The sequence below is a fragment of the Miniopterus schreibersii genome, assembly GCF_964146895.1.
Source record: "Miniopterus schreibersii genome assembly, chromosome: X".
NCBI lineage: Eukaryota > Metazoa > Chordata > Mammalia > Chiroptera > Miniopteridae > Miniopterus > Miniopterus schreibersii.
This window is the reverse complement of record NC_138104.1, coordinates 6,618,312-6,641,091: the sequence shown is the minus strand read 5'-3', so window position 1 is coordinate 6,641,091 and position 22,780 is coordinate 6,618,312. Positions and strand designations below refer to the sequence as shown.

Sequence of the window (22,780 nt, the reverse complement as noted above, 5' to 3'; positions counted from 1 at the left end):
TCTTAATGGAAACTTATTCAGCCATTCATAGAACCATCCACTATCAGAACTGGAAGGGACTGCAGGGATCACCTAGATCAATGTGCTCATCCAATAAGTACTTTTAAAATCAGTTCCAAAAATGGATTTTCCAAAACAATAAGGGGGTAAGGGTAAAAAAGCTCTCATAAGGAAAAGTAAGCAGTGTGCCAGTGATCGGTTAAATTCTCTTTATTTAAAAGAAAGCTCGCTCCCTAAAGTTCTCTGAATTGGAAAATAAAGTTGACCATTCCCATACCTTAACATTTTCTATGTTGTCAAAATATAAACTCAGTGAAGGAACTTACCTTCATAGGTCATATGCTTTTGGTTCACAGCCTCAAAGCTTTCAGTGGTTTTAGAAGTTGCTTCTTTTTTCCTTATGATAGTACCTAATACATTTTGTGCACATAAGGTATGCTGAACAGGAATCAGTTTACAGCAAAGAGAAGATTGTGCTGATTGTTTTGACATGACCGGTGAAATTGATGGCAGGCGATTCTTTTGGATTTGCCTAGTGAGAAAAAGTAATAGTTAATAGGGGAAGTCTGATATGGTTTTGTAATGAACATGTGCCAATTAATTCTTAGTGTACTATTTCATAAAATATATTATGAGACCGTGGTATTTTTTTGTTGTTAATCCTCACCAGAGGATACTTTTTCCATTGTTTTTCAGAGAGTGGAAGGAAGGGGGGAGGGAGGGAGAGAGAGAGACAGACAGACAGAGAGAGGGAGAGAGAGAGAGAGACAGACAGACAGACATCGATGTTAAGAGAGACACATTGACTGGTTGCCTCTTGCACATTTCCTGACCGACCAGGGAACCAGAGCAAACCTGCAACCCAGGTACATGCCCTTTACCAGGAATCAAACCGGAGACCCTTTGGTGCACAGGCCAATGTTTTACCCATTGAGCCACATGGGCCAGGATGAGATCATGGTATTTTATACTAGGGCTTGCCTTTGTCTATTAAAGGTTTTTGTTTTTTTAAATATTTACATTAGCACGTATACTTACATTATTTTAACTATGAAAACACTGATGTAAAATTTATCCTGGTAAAACACACATCAGAAGAGTTGCAAATAGCTACTTACTTAGCACTGAAGGGAGAGGGTGAACACAGTCCACTTGAAGATGGCCATCTAGACAATGGCATATGTGTCGATGTGTGCTTGTTTACAGGGTTTGATTTCTGAACAGATCAATACAATCGGATAAGAAATTACTAGCAATAACTTTGTGCAACTGGCTTATCTTTTTAAGAGAAAAATATTCTGAATAATATACAATTATAGCTCCTTAAACTCCTAATTTTCCTTAAAAATGCATGAAAATTAGCTACAGAGATACATTTGTGCAGAATCATAATTCATATTACACAACTCAAGCAGGCCAGAGAAATAATTAATTTAAAACAAACATGTCACTTCAAATTGTATTTCTAAATCTTAATTAAGGGTTTACAATATTTCTCAAAAATTTTTCTTCAGAGTTTAGAAGCAAAGTTCATATAAACTCCTACATCTTGTCCCTCCTAAAAATTAGTATTTCACCTTTAGGGGAAACTGATATAATGAATATCAGAATTTTAAATCACCAAAGTGAATTATCCTGTTTTATTAATTTTATTGCTGAATGGTATAGTTTTTATTGGGAAACCTATCACATCATCTATACAATTAAATAAACATATTTTAATGGAAGATTAGTCAGTCAGTAAGAGGTACTTGACAAACCTGTGGAGTATCTGTCACTTTCTCCTCAGAAGATGTTTCCACATTCACCTCAGGGCATGACTTGGACTCGGGGGAGGCTTCCACACTCGCCTCGAGGGGCACTTCCATGCTCTCCTCAAGGACTGTTTCCAAGCTTTCCTCAGGAATCACGTCCATGTTCGCCTTGTGGAACACTTCCATGCGTGCCTCAGATGACGTTTCCATGCTCCCCTCTGGGGATGAGTCCAAACTCACCTCAGAGGACGAGTCCATGCTCACCTCAGGGGATGGATCCACACTCACGAGGGACACGTCCTCGCTCCCCTCAGGTGATGTTTCCAAGCTCTCGGGGAGCGATTCCACACTAATTTCAGGGAATGTTTCCACACTCCCCTTGGGGGCTGTTTCCACGCTCACCTTGAATGGTGTTTCCACATTCACCTCAGGGCCCACTTCCACACTTGCTTCAGGAGCTGCTTCCACGCTCCCCTCAGGGGGTGGTTCCAGGCTCACCTTGAGGGGTGTTTCTCCTTTCTCCTGGGGAGGCACTGCAACTGCTGACTTGCAGAGTGCTAATGGATTCTTCAATTCATCACTGCTCCGGCTAAGCAAGGGCATGTTTGCATACCGCATTACAGGGTTGCGGATGCCTATGGCTGAAGGAGGAGAGAATGAAATTCCAGTTAGAAATCTGACAAAACAGAAATGCACCCTGAAACAGTATAAGAACAGGAAAAGAGAAGAGAGAGAGAGAGATAGACTGTGTTTACTAGGAAATGACAAAGATTACACACAACGGAAGTGTTTAGTGGGATGACAGACACAGGGCAGATGCATGGCAAAACTGGTATATCTCATAAGCACCACCACCAACAGAATCACTGTGAAAGCAATAACCCACTGCAGATGAAGATAAGATGCTGCTCCCAACAAAGTGGAGGTTTGCAATTGTCATTTCTATTTTAATCACATTATTGTTCAGAATAATTGTCATAGAAAATTACAAGATCTTCAACACTTTTAAAAAATAATCTAAACAACTTCACCAGGGCCAGAGAACTTACTGTTACAGGTGATTATGTCAAACACTCTATACATAATTTTTTTAGATAGAATGTAAAAAAGAGCATTTTCTCTCCCATACTACAAACTGTACATTTGCAACAACATGGATGGATCTTGAGAGTATCATGCTAAGTGAAATAAGTCAGGCGGAAAAGGACAAAAATGATATGATTTCACTCATATGTGGGATATAAAACAGAAAGCAACAAATGAACAGACAAGCAAACAAAAAGACTCATTGACACAGACAACAGTATGGTGGTGACCACAGGGGAAGAGGGGTAGGAAGAGGTCGAAGAGGGTAAAGGGGGTCAAATATATGGTGACAGAAGGGGACTAAACTTTGGGAGGTGAGCACACAATGCTATGTACAGATTATGTATTATAGAATTGTATACTTTAAACTTATTAACCAATGTCACCACAATAAACTTAATTTTTATTTATTTATTTATTTATTTTTATTTTTTTTGTTAATCCTTACCAGAGGATATTTTTTCTATTACTTTTCAGAGAGAGTGGAAGGGAGGGAGGGATGCGGAGAGGGAGAGAGAAAAACATCACTGTGAGAGACACACATCGAATGGTTGCCTCCTACAGAAGCCTGGACCAGGGGCGGGGCCGCAACCCAGGTATGTGCCCTTAACTGTGCCCTTAACCGGGAATCTAACCTTCCACCCTTCTGCGGGATGGCCGACGCTCTAACCACTGAACCACACCAGCCAAGGAAAATTTTTAAAAATTGTATTTAAGACATGAATCAGAATGGGCCAGATCTTCAAGGTCTCTTCCAGTTTTAACAATCTAAATATTTTTTGCCTAATAAATGGGCAAATAGATAATACTTGGTACCAATTTTGGGAACCAAGCAACTTCATAAACTGGTGGTGGGGGTGAGGATTTGCATATGCTCCATGAGGGCCATTTTGGCAATAATGCATCAAAAGTGATTTTTAAAAAGTACCTACTCTGTTCCAGCAATTTCACTTCTAGGTTTAGCCTTAGGAAAAAATCAGATAAATAAATGAAAATGTATTTACAGGGTTATTTATGATAGCATTGCTTATAATACTGAAACTATTGAAAATATAATCCAAATATCCAACAGAAAATTTGGACTCTACACTAAGACAGTCATTAACAGTAACAATATGCAATTTGGGGACATAAAAATAATATATATTGAGTTTAAACAAAAGCAGGTTATGCCCTGGCCAGTGTGGTTAGTTGGTTGGAGGGTCCTGCTATGCATCAAAGGGTCATGGGTTTGATTCCTGGTAGGGGTGCATGGCCAAGTTGTGTGTGTATATGGGAGGCAACTTATCGATGTTTCCATCTCACATCAATATTTCTCTCTCCTCTACTTCCCTTCCTCTATTAAAAAAAAAAAAAAAAGGTTATAATCCCATTTTGTGAAAAAAAAAAAAAACATAAACACAAAGAAAAATATGAAGTAAACATTTTTTAGAAGTTATTTTGATGGCAGCTTTCTTAAGACATGGTAAATCTGTAATATTATCTTTAAATATGGGTGGAAATTTTTATAGAATCTTATCAAATAATAAAAATGGAACAAATTACCAAAGATTGACTACTAATGAATAACACTGACTAAATTAAATGTTATTTTGCAGTCTCACTTTTGGTGGAGGAAGCATTTTTAAATTTTTTAAATTGATTTTGAGAGAGAGAGAGAAAGAAAGAGAAAAAGAGAGAGAGACATTGATGTGGGAGAGAAACATTGATTGGTTACCTCCTGCATGTGCCCTGACCAGGGATTGAACCCACAACCTGGATATGTGCTCTAATCAGGAATCAAACCCGCCACCTTTTGGTGTACTGGATGACACTCCAACCAACAGAGCCACCTGGCCAGGGCTGGTGGAGAAAGCATCCTATCTACATATCCATATGTGCCTAAAGAGTCATATTATTTAACACCGACAGTTTGTGTTACAAAAGATATAGTAAGTATAATAATGTAATTTCTATTAGCTACAGAAATTTAAGACAAAATGTTGAATTTTTTGAGGGGAGTAATATATTAAACTAAAATGAAAGTAATTAGAAATATCTTACAATAGATTGGAGGGACACTGGCAGAAAATAATCTGACATACATGTAACTAGACATAAACAAAGTCAGGAATTCAAATCAAAAGAAGTAAAGACGAACTACCAAAAAGTGAGAGCATTTTGATTTGCTTTATGAATCAAATGAAGATTGACTGAAAAAACCCCACAAAGGGGTGGGATATATTCTGGAAAATCAAAAATGGAGAAAAAGGGGAAAACAAATGATGGGAACAATGTGTTAGAGCTCTCCATTACAGAAGACGGCTAACTACCCACAGGCAGGCCTAATACTTTATGTGGCCTATACATGAGAAAATCCACATAACCCTAAAGACTTATTTTACCAACAATCTCTATGTCTTTAATTAAAAGCTAAAGAGCAGTTCAATATTATTCTTCCATATTTTGGGGGAAAAAGGAGGGTAGAGTAGGAATTTCCTCCCTTGATATTAAGTTTTTCTATGCTTTTAAAATCCAGTACTTTCGACAGCATTGTGACACACTTAAGCACAAGTCAGGAAAACCATAGAGCTCTGTAATTTAACAACCACCACCAAAATTACCTATTTCATCCTATAAATTACCTGTTACTCAGATAACTACTAAATGCTAGAAGACATTAAATATGTAACATAAACTGTTGGATAAAATCACTCATTTGGAAACTATGGATTCAAATTATTTTCATGCCCTATTTTAACAAATTAAGTGATACAACCTACTCCTTAAATGCAAATACCAGCACTTTCTGGCTTTCTACCCTATGCCTGTTACCTGGAGTATCTTTTCCAGGGATTGATAATGAAGCAGTACTTTTGCTCCTGGCTATTGATGCTTTGGTTGGAGCGATCAGGCGCATGATTAAATCATTCTCCCAAAGATCGGTGTACAGCTGCTGAACTAAATGATGAGAACAAACAGAAAGGATTCAATTTGAGGCCTCACAAATAAATGCCAAGCAAAAAAGAACATCATGAACTGCTGCAAACAACTTTCCCAGCCAAAAAGTAGGGGCAACGAGAACACATACATGATAGTGAATACTGCCGCCTGACAGTTAGGGAAGAGAGGACCTGAATAAAGGGGCAAATGCCCCAGCATACCACAACGCCAATGAAAGAACCTAGGTAAGATATTTAACAGAACCATACCCAACGGATATGGAGTCTCTATGGAGAAACTCACACATGGAGAAAGCAACTTTGCTAACAGTCATGCTGGTCAAGTCCATTGCCAAAAGCTCCAAGGGACTGACAGATTTCTTTTGCTAAAGATGAATCTTGTAAATATCTTACTCCAATAAATTTTTATTGTTATAAAGATCCCTGTGACAATGTGATTTGACCTGAATCAATGAAGTGAAGAGTCTTCAGTAAGTGAACAATTCAGTATGAAACAAAAAAGCAACTATCATGTTTGAGAGGGAAAAGTTAGGGGGAAAGGTGTGAGAAAGAAACTATTTTAAATAAAGAAATACTTCAGTAATCACTGTGGTATTTTGCGTGCAATAATCAGTGGGGAGAACATGCACAAAGGATGGATGTGGGGTAACAGAGCAAAGCACTGAAGTTCAAAATATGGCTGGTAATTCAGAACTTCTAAACGCAAATTGATGAAATGTTTGAAAGGAATCAAGTCCTCTAGTACAAAATTATCTCTTTCAACATCTGTCATCTAATTTGTCAGCTGCATTCAAGACCCCTTGCTCAGATGATGGCAGAATTATGTATTTCATTTAAAGATAGGCTCTTCTGTCTTCAGCCAAATAAGCATGGTATCAAAGTACATTTTTTAGCTAAAGGGATATGGTTTTGTTTTTTGCTTCCACTTTTAGGATCGACTTTTCAAGCAACTGAATGTTGACATACATATATCTCTTTTAAACCACTATTTAAGATTGGTACTGAGAAATAACTAACCACCCGATTTTCCTTCTACTTGTTCAGCTTCTGTAGGTTAATGCAGTTTGCTATATCTTTTATTCAAAGATAAACATACTGCCTGGCGGGGCAGGGTTCAGCAGTTGGGCATCAACCTAGGATCCAGGAGATTGAGGTTCGATTCCCGGTCAGGGCACATGCCCGGGTTGTGGGCGTGATCCCCAGTCTGGGGCCTATAGAAGGCAGCCGATCAAAGACTCTCATCATTGATGTTTCTATCTCTCTCTCCCTCTCCTTTCCTCTTTCTGAAATCAATAAAAACATATTAAAAAATAAATGAAACAGGGATATTTAAAATATTACAGGTTAGATTATGAACTTCAAAGGTATTTGAAGTATTTGAGTTTGAAATGTTCACCTCTTCAGGGTGAAGAGGTTTCATTTAAATTTGAAAGGGTTTTGTAAATGTAAGCCACTGCCACTGCCAACATTGATTTTATTTTCCTTAGAATCATTAATTACATTCATCATTTCAGGATGTGCAATATACTGTACCTTTAAGCAAGTTATTTCACAAAGTATCTTCCACACATACCTTCTTATATGAAAAACCAGTAAAAAATCATTTAAAAATTTACTTGGAATTGGCTCCTTCGTGCAATTTAACTAATTATTAACGTCAAAGTCATCACCTGTTCCTTCTCTTTACATGTCTCATTAATATGGCAAGTAGACATATTAATGAAAACATATTAGTGTTTCGTCAGGATACTAAAAATGTAATAAATGTCTCTGTAGGAAATCTTTGCTAATTCCTCAAAGCAACTAGATGGTAAAACATAGTCAATGCTTGTGAAACAAGATACATTAAAATAGAAGTATTTAATATATAAGAAATATATAAACATGACATTGCAATGAATGTTACAGAATTTTTCGAAAGGACTGAGTTTGTGAAAAATAAATTTTATTATATGACAAGCAAGATGCTACAGGAAATCTTCCCACATTAATTTATGAATGGACCTGGACTATATATACATAAAACTGCTTTGGGAAAGCATATTGAGGGTGATAAGTATATCAACTTTTTAAAAAAAATCCTCACCTGAGGATATTTTTTTTAGAGAGAATGGAAGTGAGGGAGGAGGGGAAGAGAGTGAGAGAGAGAAACATCGATGTGTAAAAGACACATTGATTGGTTGCCCCCCATACACGCTCCGACCAGGGCCGGGGATCAAACCTGCAACCGAGGTGCATGCCCTTGCCCGGGAATCGAGCCTAAGACCCTTCGGTCGATGCTCTATCCACTGAGCCAAAACGGCCAGGATGGATCAACTTTTGTTAGACCAATAGAAGAGAAAACTTGATGCACACAAACTGACAAACAAAAGACCTCACAAGTAATTGTTGGAAACTGTATGAGTCCTAAAGGTACAAATAACATAGTGTAAGTACGAACAAAACAAAAATCATTTTCAACATATTAAAACTATAATATTTAGACAAAATGGAAATCTTACTAAGTTAACCACTGCTACAACTAATTATACTTTAACTTAGATCCAGAATCTTTTGCTGTACTAGAATTTTATAGCAATCAGCATTGTTCCAAAAACTGTCAAGGCACCTAATAATACAAAAAACACTTTTAATTCAAATTATTACACCTTTTTCTCAATTCACAAGGCATAAAAGAGGTATTTCTTCTGGTTAATGGCTACGTTTGAGGGAATGCTGTGGAATGTTTACCAATGTTTCCTACCAAGATCACTTCTATTTTTATTTCCATAAAGAATAATTTCTTTTATTGATAGGTAAGCTTGCCTAATCCATTTCAATTATTAGTGAGTAGCACCATGTGTAACAAGCCAGAAATGGCCACACACACTCATAACAATTTTTGAAATAAGGAATACTAATTAAAAGGGCAAATACCAGGAGCAAAAGGTATTTGAAGAATTCGTAGTAAATTCATTGGGGTCTCAAATATAAAACCAGGAAGGTAATTATACTCATCTATCAACTTTACAAGGTTGTTGTGAATAACAAATATATTCATAGACCAATAAAGCAGACCAATCTGTCCAATGCTATATATATGGTATTATTTTCCTTAAAATGAGGTAATATTCATGAAACTTAATGAAAATTGAATGACTAGTTTAACTAGTCCTTAGGAAAAAATGACTTCATTTATAGGTTAGGAAGAATATGAATTAATTTTAAAATAAATTATTGTGCCACTTAATAGCAACAACTTGTGGTCAAAATGTTTCACTTTCTCAATGTCACTAATCATCAGAGAAATGCAAATTAAAACCACAATGAGGTACCACCTCACACCTGCCAGAATGGCTGCCATCAACAAATCAACAAACAAGTGCTGGCAAAGATGTGGAGAAAAGGGAACCTTAGTACACTGCTGGTGGGAATGCAGACTGGTGCAGCCACTGTGGAAAACAGTATGGAGGTTCCTCAAAAAATTAAAACTGGAACTGCCTTTGACCCAGTGATCCCACTTCTAGAAATATATCCTAAGAATCCCGAAACACTAATCAGAAAGAATATATGCACCTCTATGTTCATAGCATCATTATTTACAATAGCTAAGATCTGGAAACAGCCCAAGTGCCCATCAGTAGATATGAGTGGATAAAAAAGCTGTGGTACATTTACAGCTGTAAAGAAGAAGAATCTCGTACCATTTGGGACTGTATGGATGGAACTGGAAAGTATTATGCTAAGTGAAATAAGCTAGTCAGAGAAGGACAAGTATCATAGTATCTCACTTATTTGTAGAATCTAATGAACAAAATAAACTGACCAACAAAACTGGTCTGGAGGTATGGAACAGACTGACACATCTCAGTGTGTGTGTGTGGGGGGGAGTGGTGATGGGAAGAGATAAACCAAAATATTTATATACTTATATGCATAGCCCATTGACAGACAATAGTGTGATGAAGGCCTGGGGGTGAGTGGGAGCTGGGAGGAGGGGGGCAAAAGGGGGACATCTGTAATAATGTCAACAGTAAAGAATATAAATTTTAAAAATATATATTTTTAAGTAATAAAAAGGAAAACAAACAAAAAAAAAATGTTTCACTTTGGGCTGAGCCTAACAAACCCTTCTGATGTGATTAATACACAAATGACAAAAAGAGGATTTAACACTGATATTTATATTGATATACTGATTTTATACATATATATATACATTGATATTTATATTGGTATATTGATGAAAATACAAAATAGTAATGACCCTCTCTACTGTAAAACAATGTGGTGCTCTTTGTAATAAATCAAATGTGGTACAATCTAAAGAAGCAGTACTATAAAAATACATATAAATAATTGACTTCATTTACTTGAAATTCAGTGGAATACATGAAATAATTACTTACTCTTGGAAATAGAATTCTGAGAACCAGAAGATGACACAGTCATTTGTTTGTGTGACCCAGAAGTCTCCTGTTCAAGTTTTTCAGTAGATATAGACCGTTTCTTGACTGAGAAAAGATAGATTTTTTACTGTACTCATATTTTAAGATAGCATCATTAGCTGAAACAAAATGAGTTCATGATGTAGTTCTATGGCGCCAGTGTATTAATTAGATACACAATGTTCACTGTCAGTCGTTCCTTAAAAACTTCGTAAATTTAACTTATGCTTTATGAAATTGTGTAGAATTATGTTCCTATGTAGGAAAATTTACAGTACATCAATAGTAAAGAGGCCGGATTAATTTATTTTAAAACTATGCACTGGAAAAAGTGTGTCAAGCTTATTTATTATTAATCATTTTATACTAATTACAAGTTTAACTGGTAAGATTTTAGATATACTGTATGAAAAATAAAGTTATAGAATTTTCACCTGTTTCTTTTGCAATCACATGACACGAGTGAAATACTGTGCATGCCAAAGAGTACATGGCAGCATTTTCATTTAAGATACAAAACTCAAAACCTTGCTGCAATGCAACCTTATACTAATAGCCAATATTTCAGTATCAGCATGAATGAACCCAAAGGTTAATTGTTGTATTAATTACCCATTTTACTTTCAGAGTTCACTGTTGTAGAGCCTTCCCATGACCATCGTTTTTGACGTTGTTCAATACGGTTACTCCGCTCCAACGTACGAGAGACAACAGCTTTGAATTTCTCCTATTTAAAATAAATGCAACAGTATGGTGGTTACCAGAGGGAAGGGGGTGGGGGGTAGTAAAAGGTGAAGGGGGCCAAATGTATGGTGACAGAAAATGATTTGACTTTGAGTGTTGGGCACACAATGCAATATACAGATCATGTACCACAGAAGTGTACACTTGAAACCTATATGATCTTATTAACCAATGTCATGGCAATAAATTTAATAAAATAAAAATTTTAAGAAAATGCCACCCAGTATGGTGTGGCTCAGCAGTTGGAGATCTTGGTTCAATTCCCGGTGGGGGCACATGCCCAGGTTGCGGGCCGGATCCCCAGCAGGGGGTGTGCAGGAGGCAGCTGATCAATGACTCTCTCTCATCATTGATGGTTCTCTCTCTCTCTCCCTCTCTTCCTCTCTCTGACATCAATAAAAACATAATTTTTTAAAAAAGCCTACTTAATTAATTAAATCCCAACAAGTTTTACATATTCCTTTTAGTGATTAGTATAATTTGACCTGTGGGTTATAAAACACCATCACCAAATTTTTCTATCAGGCAAAATTTTTTTTGTATTCATGTAAAAGTTAAAAAATAGAGACATGTCTCGGGTATCAATCAGTATTAGTGCTTCTACTGAATAACGAGGTTTTAATCTTATGAATCTGAATCAAAGAACTAACTTTACTTCCCTCTGCTTATATCATTAGGAAATGTAGAACCAAAATTTGTAGCCTATTTCTACCAACTATACAAAGGCTGAGGGGTCCAATTTTGTGTTTGCTAATCATAACTTATGTTTTATTATTTCCCTACTTTCATTTTTCCCTCTGCTTGACTCCCTCAAGCATTCATCACCTGGTTGTGGCATGTATTTTTAAAACTATACCCATTTATAACATCTTCAATTCTGGTGTTAACTAACCCAGTTTTAAAAAAGATAACTAATGTGTTTGTCTTGACCTCAACTTCAATTTAAACTGCTCAGGCCTGACCGGTGTGGCTTAGTGGTTGAGCATTGATCCATGAACCAGATGTCTGTTCGATTCCCAGTCAGGGCACATGCCTGAGTTGTGGGCTCCATCCCCAGTAGGGGGCGTGCAGGAGGCAGTTGATCAATAACTCTCTCTCATTATTGATGTTTCTATTTCTCTCTCTCCCTTCCTCTCTGAAATCAATAAAAACATATTAAAAAAAAACCCACAACTTCCCAGGATAACAGCCACACAAATGTCAATGTCACACGTTGGCAAAAAAACTCCACTGCCAGAAACGAGACGGTTTTCTTCACTCAGATATTTTTCATCTCTGTGCTATAACATGCCATGGGCTATACTCAGGTGAGCCAATCAACTTCAGGGCCAGGTTTTCTATTTTTCCCTGGAAACCACCGTTTCTTAGCAACATCATCCTTACAATGTTCCCATCATTTCTCTGAGGGCATAGAGGGTAAACGTAGCAGAAAAACAGAATCATCCATATCCTCTGAGAGTAGCAATTACAATTCCTAAAATAAAATTTATCAAAAAAAAAATGTATCTAAGGGCAGTATTTTAAAATTATATTTTCTAACAGAAAATTGCTTTAAATTACTTGGAAACCCAGAAAGGGACATCCATAGTACTCTCAACAATAAAATAAATTTTAAAAAATACATTCTAAAATTAAAAAAAAGACTCAAAGCAGAGATTAATCTTGTATTAGTTCAACATTACTGATTCCTAAGAATTCTATCTCACTGTTTTCAAATGCACTGATTTCCAAATGAACCTGTGCTCTCAGGCTCCTTCCTGCATCTGTGGCTCAGATATACCTCCCATCTGCCTCCTCAGCACCACCAAGTTTGGATTTTTACCTGCAGCCTACTGTCCCATGGTCCCTGCTCTGCTCCCGGACACTAGCTCTCTGGGGTTGATTCTCTTTGGCCCTGTCTCATCTTTCTGCCTCTTCTCCCGCCATGTCTCTGGCTCCCTTTCTGTCTGCAGTTTCATTTTGCTGCATTCTCTTCTGTGTTCTTTCTCAGATTCCTTTCTCTAAGATGGTATTTTTTCCTCTCAGTCCCTGAGACTCTCTCTCTCCTCCAGGGACCCTCCCTTCCCAGACTCTACACAGTTTTCTGTTTTAGTTTCTTTGGTTCTATGTCTTTACTTAGTTCATATTCTCTCTCTCTCCTTTCTCTTTAACATAGATAAGTAAATTAAAGAGATGTTTCACAGAGGAAAACAAAGTGACAGAAATTCTGAGAGTCCATTAAATACTGGAATGTGGAAAAAGAGCATAAGCTACCACAGAAAAAGGTTCAGAAAGACACAGAAAGGGTAGTGGATCATGGATGGGGAAGAGGTGGCACAAGGACAGTCTAGAATAAAGAAGATCCACAGGAGGTAGGGGCTGGGGGTGAGGCATGTGCAAGAGCAACTGTGTGCACAAGGAAGGAGGAAAAGTGAGCAACAGAGAAGAAGGTTCATGGGGAAGAAATGTAACCAAAGAGAGATGTAAAATTAGAGCAACAGAAAAAGAGGAAAATAAAAGCATACATACTGAGAAATTAGGCAGAAAGTGCAATGAGAAGAGGAAAAGAGAAGCTATAACAAAGAAAGCAGAAAGAAAAGTGAGGCACCTCAGACAGAGAACCAGGACACAGACTAAGATTTGTTTAGGGACACTGGAGAATCACTGGAAACAAGAAGGGAATGCCAGCAGGAAGGAGAAAGGTGTCACAGAGAAATCTGCCAGATTCAGAAGAAAGTGACTCAGAGTAAAGTAGTGGAATGACCTACAGGAGAAAAATCTGGTGTCAGAGAGAATCTACAGAATGATCCAGGGAGCCAGGTGTCCATGTGGAAATAATAAAAGACAAACTGAGTAAAGAGGGACTGAAGGGAAAAAGAGAGGGCATCACAATGGCAGTGACTCATATCAAGAGAGTGCCAAAGACACTAAGAGTTCAGAAAGGAGAAGAGAGCAGTGGGCCACAAAACAAAAGAGAGAAAAGGGAATGTGAGGAATGAGGGAGAGGGAGAGGGAGAGGGAGAGGGAGAGGGAGAGGGAGAGGGAGAGGGAGAGGGAGAGGGAGAGGGAGAGGGAGAGGGAGAGGGAGAGGGAGAGGGAGAGGGAGAGGGAGAGGGAGAGGGAGAGGGAGAGGGAGAGGGAGAGGGAGAGGGAGAGGGAGAGGGAGAGGGAGAGGGAGAGGGAGAGGGAGAGGGAGAGGGAGAGGGAGAGGGAGAGGGAGAGGGAGAGGGAGAGGGAGAGGGAGAGTACACACAAAAGAGGGAATCGGGAATGTGTAAGGGAGCAGGGCTTGGACTTGGCTGGGACTCAGTCATACAATTACAGTTGTAGTTTTAAGAAGTAAGTCTGTCAGGCCAGCTTGTGTGGCTCAGTGGTTGACCAATGACCCATGAACCAAGAAGTCTCAATCTGATTCCTGGTCAGGGCACATGCCAGGGTTGTAGGCTCGATCTCCAGTAGGCGGTGTGCAGGAGGCTTATCCCTCTTCCTTCCTCTCTGAAATCAATAAAAGAAACTCACAGCCCTAGTCAGTTTGGCTCAGTGGCTAGAGCATTGGCCTGAGGACTGAAGGGTCCTGGGTTTGATTTCGGCCAAGGGCATGTACCTCAGTTGCAGGCTTGATCCCGGGCCCTAGTCGGGAGGCAACCAATCGATGTGTCTCTCTCACATAGGTGTTTCTCTCTCTCTCCTCTCTCTCCTCTCTCTCCTCTCTCTCTCTCTCTCTCTCTCTCTCTCTCCCTCCCTTCTACTCTCTCTGAAAAGCAATGGAAAAAATATCTTCAGATGAGGATATAAATAAATAAATAAATAAATAAATAAATAAACTCATAAGAATAAAAGCAGCAAGCCTGTCAGATGGGGCCCTGTCAGGGAGGACCGGATGGTGGGTCTGTGCATATTAGTAACTGGGCCAAAACTGAAAGCTCTTTGGTAAGAGAGAGCTGCTCAGAGCAAACCCCAGGCTGCAGGCACCCTGTGTGCCATGTCTGGGCTCTCATCCTGGATCTGCAAGGCTCCTCTTTACCTCAGCCAGCGGGTCTCAACTCCAGGGATCTGACTGGGACAGGGACAAGAGCCTCTAATATTGAAGGGAAGAAAGGAAGAATTGGGATTGGTTTCCTTTCCACAAGTCAGATGAGTAAAGGCAGAGACAGGCTTAAAAAAAAAAAAAAAAAAAAATTCCAGACCCAGGCAACACAATATATCATCTGATTAATAGTCTAGAAAAATAGGTACCCTTTCTTCCTGTAATTTTTGTTTTCTTTTTTCTTCTGCAGATATTCTCCGCTGTTCATCTTTCTGTTTTTGTTCTCGCAGCTTTCGCTGTTTCTCTTCCATCTGTTTTTCATACTGGATCTTGGACTTTCTCTCTTTTTCAAGTAGTTGTATTTCTTTAGTAGCTGAAATATTCCAAATGCAAGGTGTAAGATCCAGAAAATATTTACGTTTTCCCCATGACACACCAAGGAGAAAGTGAACATATCTCATTCTCTTTCTTAAAAATAACAATCTGTGTTCATAACTAAACACTTATTACATAAGTGAAAAGAGATGGCCACCAAACAGAAACTCCAGAGAACTAAACTAGCTTAGATGACTTTCATCCTGTCTGAACCCAAATTTCAAATTAAGAAGAAACAGTTTCTGGTACATCTGACATTTCTGCTGATTTGAGCTAACGTCAAATATTAAAACAAGAATTTTTAAAAAAACACATGGCCAGATGTGTTTTTCTCCTTCTACTAGGAAACTCCTTTCAAAGGCCTCACCTATACAGACCACATTAAGCATGCCGGTTCATGGGCTTAGTCACATACCACATTTTGATGTTTTCCTACATTTAAATTTCCCCTAGCTTAAGCCTGGAGAGATCTATGCAGTTGTAAAACAGTCTGGGGCTTAGAGCTAGGAAGAAACAGCTCCTCACCAAAACAATGGTAATTGATATTTCATCTGAATAAAGTTGAGCACTAGTATTGTCAGTGGATTTACAAGACCAGAGGAGAAAAATACACAGTTGAAAGAGCATTCTCTCAGGGTGTAAAAAGAATATTCTTTTAGATCCCAAATGATCCAAAGTTACACTTGAGAAGCACAGGGATCAGTGAAAGATACCAGATCTATGTTAGGATTCTTAGCAACTTCATTTTCATGTTTACTATTATTTTACTGACATCCCATTCTGCTTGTTTCTAGGACTGTTGAAGAGATATTCATACCTTAGTTTTCAGAAAATTAAAGCTAACAGAAATTACTATGTCAAAAATTAAACTGTAGTCAAATTTCTTTCATGAGCCTTCTCTATCTGATTTAGTACAAGCATTTAATCCAATATAATGCATATGATAAAAAGTGAGATCTATCACATAAGATTAGGAAAAACAAAAAACAATTTGGAAATATATAACTTCAATATAAAATTCATTCATTTTGATTTTTTTAAAGTCTAAAATATACCATCTTGTTGTCTTCTTTTTTCTTCTCTTCGCTCCTTTGCTAATTTTTGTTTTATATCATTTTTAAGAACAGATCCATCTATTACTAAAAAAAGAGAATATAGTTAGACATTAATAGGATATCAAATTTTAATGATATGACACTTTGACACCTATCAAAGTATTCTAGAAATTATACCTGGTTTAAATGCTGATCTTGTATTTGAGGACTGGGATGGAAGAGAGCTAAACCCACTCTGGGTGCGTCTTTCTTGAGCAATGGCATGAGCGGCAGCAACTAAAAAACAGGGAGATAGAGGAAAGGGATTAGATATTAAGAATACAAACAGCTAAAACAGGGGCTGCAAAGCACAGCCAATTGTGTCTTTGATGATAAAGGAAAGTGTATCCTCCATAAGGCGAAGTCCCGACGGGTTAATCTGAGTCAACAACAAAGACATACTGAGCTCATGATGTTCAACAATGATTTCACAAAAAATTCAGAGTGTGTGCTGTGGATATGACACTATATCTTTGGACATAAAGAGAGTTGTTAGTGGGAGTAAGTAGCAGGACAAGTTTGTGGATGAGTAGGAGTTAATGATCAGTAGCTTTCAAAAATGCATCAAGCCTGGCCGGGCATGGTTCAGCGGTTGAGCGTCGACCTAGGATCCAGGCGATCGGGGTTCGATTCCGGATCAGGGCACATGCCCGGGTTGTGGGCTCGATCAATGACTCTCTCATCATTGATGTTTCTATCTCTCTCTCTCCCTCGCCTTCCCTCTCTCTGAAATCAATAAAGATATATTTAAAAAAACACACACAAAAACAAAAAACAAAAATGCATCAAGTACTAGAAAAACTGAGCTGGCAGGGAATTGGAAAAATGTTTCGCCGTAAACTGGGAATTTAGAAAACATTTGGAGCTTATGGATCTTAACTTGGAAGCAAAAGTGTCAACAGTGATATTCTCAGAGATTGGGCTTGATATTAAGGAGTACACTTATAAATGACCTAGATCAGGGGCTTGCTACACTGGCTGCAGTCACTTAAATTGCTTTTAAAAAAATTAGCAATGCCTGCCCCTCCCAGCCCCGACTCTCTAGGGGGTGAACCCAGGCCTTTGCAATTGCAAAAGGCTCTATTCTGATGCACACAGAAGGTGGAAAGCCACTCAAGGAATTTCCAATGAGATGGCATTATTCTAGGTAGAAAAACGTCAGGCAAACAAATGTAAATTATACAATACAAATTTACATATGTCTTGTGTAAACAGGTACAAAAGCTATAAACTTCAATAAGGGGGATGGGTGGAAAAGGTGAAGAAGAATACAGTCAATAATAGTGTGATAAGTTTGCAAGGTAACACATGATTACTAGATTTAGTGTGGTGATCAAATTGTAAAGGTATATAAATGTCAAATCACTATATTGTATGCCTGAAACTAATATAATATTGTATGCCAATTATTTTTAAATTTAAAAATTAAGTAAAATAAACTTCAATAGGGGTAAAATATAAGATAAGGGGATCACAGTTTTAGGGAAAGTAAGAAAAACTACAATTCTAGGGTGATACACATACAAGTTATTATAAAGGATTCCCTGAAACCTTTAATTCCATGTATGGCTGTTTCTAAAAGGCCCCATAATACTGGGCATCTTCAGGAAGGATCTGGAGAAGAACAATGAAAATTCTCTTCCACCTTTGAATGAAAGCACAAGAAATATGGCCCCGTGATACTGCATACAATTCTGGTTTCTATATATCAAGGAAAATATAACAGCTGAAGATGAGCAGGGGAAATAATTAAGGGAATAGAGGTGCTGTCTTTGTACTCAGAGAATGAATGGACTCTGAGCTGTTAGATGCCACTGAGGAAAGATATCTGGGAGTCATTTTACAGAGTAACCTTGAAAGGTGACATCACTATGGCTGCCATAGGGATCACTATTTCACAAGGGGTAAAGGGTTTTTTTTTACACCAGAGACCTAACAGCTCAGATAATACATGACTTAGCTAAATTTGAAGATTAGACCCTTCTCACCTTCCTTAATAATTCAACTACTGGCAATTTTGTAGACCACAATTACCCTCTGAATTTGAGTACTAGTGTATTAGGAAAAATTCTTAAATACAGTCTATAAAGTAATCCCTCCTATATACCCCTCCCACTTACAACATTTCTACGTGAGCATGGAGAAAACTTGTTTTTGTGCATTCGGTTTTCTTATAAGTCATAAGGAAAGTCGATATTTTGGCACAATTTAGCTGGCCAAAAGGACAATTTATTTCAAAATGAACAATTTTACCAGATTTTTAGATCTTATTAAACAGAAGTAACCCTTGAATTAGCTGTGGTGGGAATAATGAACCAATCAAATAAAGGTTAATGTGGTAATATAACATCAAATCTGATTTTTACACCTTTATATCCAAATTCCTACTGGCAAGATATACACTCACGAAAAGGGCAGGCTCTAAAAATTATTTTAAATGTCCAGGCAATGGGAGAAAGCCTTTATGTCTTGACTTAACACAGTGAATATTTTATTCACCTCCATGGACTGGGGGGATTTATTTACCATTTTAAAGTAACACTAAATTACAGGACGTACTCTACAGTATTTCTGCAGTTCTTATTCTAATTCTAAATCCCAAATTAAGGTTAAAAGTTACCTTTGCCTGGAGATTAAACAAGAAAACGTGTAGAGTTTATTACTAAAACTGAATTATGAATTGTAATCTATTTTATGGTACTTTCCTAAAGATTGCCATAACAAATAATGTACATCATCACTTCACCATATACAAAGTTATCTTCCTTTGCAAGGTGTAAACCTTATCAACAATCCTATAAAGTGGATATGATTGGTTTTCCCTTTTTTTTTATAGACAGTGAAGCTAAACATAACTTCCCCAGATCACACAGGTAGTAATGGTGAGACCAGACCTTGATTCAGTTGTAGATTAAGAAGCAACTTTACTTTGAAATATTACATAATTATCAAGGACTAGACTGTAAGAAAACCCACATTAACCTCTATAGGACTTAATTCATTATTCCCACCCCAGCTACTTCTAAGGTTACTTCTATTTGAAAAATCACGAAAAGGAATTAAGATCTAAATGTATAAAGTTGACTAAACAAGAAATAAATGAAATATATGGGTTTGGGCTGAAAATATAGTTTGAAAAATACAGCTATGGAAAGATTTTAAAATAAAGCATTTACTATTAAAAAAAAAAAAGAAAGAAAGCACTATTATGCTGTGGCTAACACAGGACTACTTTAAAGTAAGTGTAAAGGACATTACAAGAAGAAAACCATTCTCCTATGGGGAAAACTTACACTCAGTCATGCTATCTAGCCCAATATAAGTCTCATAATGAAATGAACCAAAAATAGGTGCCACTAAGATGCCAAAGTTAAAGAATGCTTACACTTAATAGGTTTTTAAAACATGTCATTGAGATTTTGAAGCCCCTTTGGGACATAAAGTATTTTAGCTCATTATTGACTTCAAAGTAGTAGAAAATTTCTGCTTCTCTCTGCTACCTCCCCCCCCACATACACACAATCACATACATACATACATAATACACACACTGTCTGTGTCACTAGAGTTCTGCTGCACTAGGGCAAACTGAATTAAGGAAAGGAAGAACACAGCATGACAACTAGTTAAGAATGATGATAATATTCCTAAGGCTGCACACAAGCACAATCAACCCCAAATGCTTAATCCCATGAGACGTCAATGATGAATACTCACCCACATACTTATCCAGCAATTCTATAGCGTCTGCTGCAGACGTTGCTCTTAAATCCCTGTCAGAACTCAACATAAAACCTGTAGCCCTACCTGCCCATGACCTTTCTTCCCCATGATCCTTTCTTCTGTACTCATCAGAAACATTAGATCACCTAAACTAGTACTTTTACCAGGTAGGGAAGGGCAGAGATTGCAAAAAATGATTGAATGGTTTTTTTACTGTTACAAAAGGGCTTTGGTTGTGGCAGAGAACCATACTATGAAACTAGTTGGTAGATTAAAAATTCAGTACTACTCACTCTTATTTGGACAAGAGAATAAAAAGAAGCAAGTGCCATAAAGTGGCAAAACACTTCATTGACTCTTTATCACCCTTTAAGAAATGCTGAGACCTGGAGGGCAGTTCTGGTCTAGCATGTGATGTTTTCAATTTCTAACACAAAGTGGGCAGCGAGGATGTCAACTAGGGTTCTGTGTTAAACCTCTTTTCCATGGCTTTTTAAGTTTTGGGTTTGAAATATGTCAATTCAAGCAACTGTCCTATACAAGATTTTCAAATACTTTTCAACGTTCAATATACAAACGTTTGGGGGAATTATCCAGAATGCTGGTTAATTTAAAACAATGATATAAACCAATGTCAGAGAGCTTTAGTTGTCCATAAGCAATAAAACAAATCTGAATTTAATGGAAACTGTCTCCCTAGAGACAGAAAAGAGTTTTCTGCTGATGGACTGATGAAAGTGTATTTTCTCTGAAGAGTTGATTCAAAGCCTTCTGAAGTCACATAACGCCTCGCAGTTGCAGCCAATCTAAATTAATTTATCAACTGCAAATGAAAAAACTCCCTGAGGAGTTCAGTGAAATCAATAAGATAGTTTTATTCAAGCTCATACAGGAGGAAACTTGCCTGAGAACTGGCGAAAAGCAACCTCCTACAAGCAAGAAATGCTATTTCGCTCAAGTAGTGGAGCAGTCTCGTGGGCTAAGAAATACGCTGCCAAATTTTACAAAATTAACGATTTGGAGGGTAACTTTTTGGCGAGGAGATGAGTTCAGGAGATGCACTCTGAATCAGTGCAGCCTAGGGTCTGCAAGATGTCCCAGGAAAGGTGACACCTTGGAGGAGTAATGGGAATCAGGAGGTAGAGAGAGCTAAATTTCATCCCAATTTAGGCTCCCTCCTTACCGAACCGTGAGTAGGAAGGTGGCAGAGGCAAGCTTTCGGAAAGGCACGGATTGCAACCGTGGGAAAGAATCAGAGCGCGAGCGCCCCAGATAGAAGGGAAACTCCAACCGCTGATGCCTGGAAGGGCTGCGCCCGCGACGGAGGCGGCCCCAGAGCGCGGGGTCCTCCAGGACGCTCATCCCCGGCAGCCGCGCGTCGGTCGCAGCGGTTGTGGGGCGCACGCCGCCCCCAACAACAGGAGGGGTTCGGGACAGTCCGCGGGGTCCGGGCTTCCAGGCCACCCCGGCCTCGCAGCGCCCGTTAGCTACGTGCCGCCCGCTCGCGGGGATCAGCCATCGGCGGCGCTCGCCGGCAGTCTCCCCAAGTGTCCCTGTCCCGTCACCACTCCCCCGCCAGTCCCAGGGGCTCCAGCTGGGCGAGGGGAGGACAGACGGCGCTAGGCGACTCGGAGTAAAGTTTTCCGGCTCCCGCTGCGCAGCGCCAACGTGTCTGGGGCCGCGAGCACCCCGCCGCCCCCGCCGCCCGCGCCGCCGCCCCCTCCTCCAGGAAGCCACCGCCCGCTCACCCATGCGTTCCCGCATCCCCCTCAAGGATGTGCCGCCGCCCGGGGTGCGCTCCGCCATCTTCCAAGTACCCAAGCCCTTAGCCGCTACTGTCGCTGCGGCCACACTGCGCAGGCTCCAGCGCGGTCGCCGCTCTGGCCCGGACCCCAACGCGGGGGGGCGTGGCGGCTCCGCCCCCGCCCCGCCCGCCTGGGACCAGCTCAGCTGGCGGCGCAGCTCTCCAACCACCACGTCGCGACCCGCTGGGCAGCGACCACCTAGTCTAAAGAAGCCTTCTCGTTCGTTCCGTGCTCTCCCCCACCCCCTTTGTGAGGCCAGCCAGTCACCACGCGGCTGGGCCATCCAACATTCCTTTTCCCCTTTCGTCACTCCTACCTGGCAACGCAGTAACAGCCTTCCTTCCTTCGTTCACTTACGGAACTCATACTGAGTGCGTTTGCATCACGAGTTTGCTAGTCTCTGAAACACTACACTAAGAAAGGCCCAATTTGGAGGAAGAGGCCCAGTGAGGGGTTGAGAAGGAGAGAGGTTCCTAGGAGGTGCTAGGGGCCCGATCTTGAGCAGAGAATTTCTTAAATAGTTGCAGAATAAATCATGACACTGTTAAGTCTCAAAGTTGTGCGAATTACCTTTAGGCTGCTTACCGGTCTGTAAAGTGAAGGAGAGGATTTACTGCCATTAATCTCTCCAGATAACACTTGTAGGAGGCCCTTGGGGTTGGCAGCATGTTTTTCCCACTCACAAGTAAAAAATTCATTGGCTCGATGCGCCTTTGAGGAGAATACATCACTTTCACGGGTGCCTGCCTATACAAAGTGGAGTCAGCCCCTTTATTAGTGTGATGTGACACATGCTTGCAGGGAGAAGTTTATCGAAGGGGCCA

General features: G+C 39.3%; 1 protein-coding gene across 3 annotated transcripts in view; it reads right to left on the bottom strand.

Annotated features, from left to right (window-relative positions):
- The window catches only part of MAP7D3 (MAP7 domain containing 3), a 34,152-nt gene extending 11,963 nt beyond the window's left edge, over positions 1-22,189 (bottom strand). For 2 of the 3 annotated variants that reach the window (XM_081125867.1, XM_081125869.1), the window contains exons 1-10: positions 21,900-22,189; positions 16,567-16,665; positions 16,390-16,473; positions 15,169-15,332; positions 10,822-10,936; positions 10,171-10,275; positions 5,655-5,780; positions 1,761-2,395; positions 1,119-1,216; positions 327-532 (exon numbers count right to left, since the gene is read on the bottom strand). In XM_081125867.1, coding sequence (XP_080981993.1) covers positions 327-532; positions 1,119-1,216; positions 1,761-2,395; positions 5,655-5,780; positions 10,171-10,275; positions 10,822-10,936; positions 15,169-15,332; positions 16,390-16,473; positions 16,567-16,665; positions 21,900-21,957 — 1,690 coding nt within the window. In that variant the 5' untranslated portion in view covers positions 21,958-22,189. The remainder of the gene's footprint in view (positions 1-326; positions 533-1,118; positions 1,217-1,760; positions 2,396-5,654; positions 5,781-10,170; positions 10,276-10,821; positions 10,937-15,168; positions 15,333-16,389; positions 16,474-16,566; positions 16,666-21,899) is intronic. The other variant, XM_081125868.1, reaches the window with a different exon arrangement.
- Between the last annotated feature and the right edge of the window lie 591 nt (positions 22,190-22,780).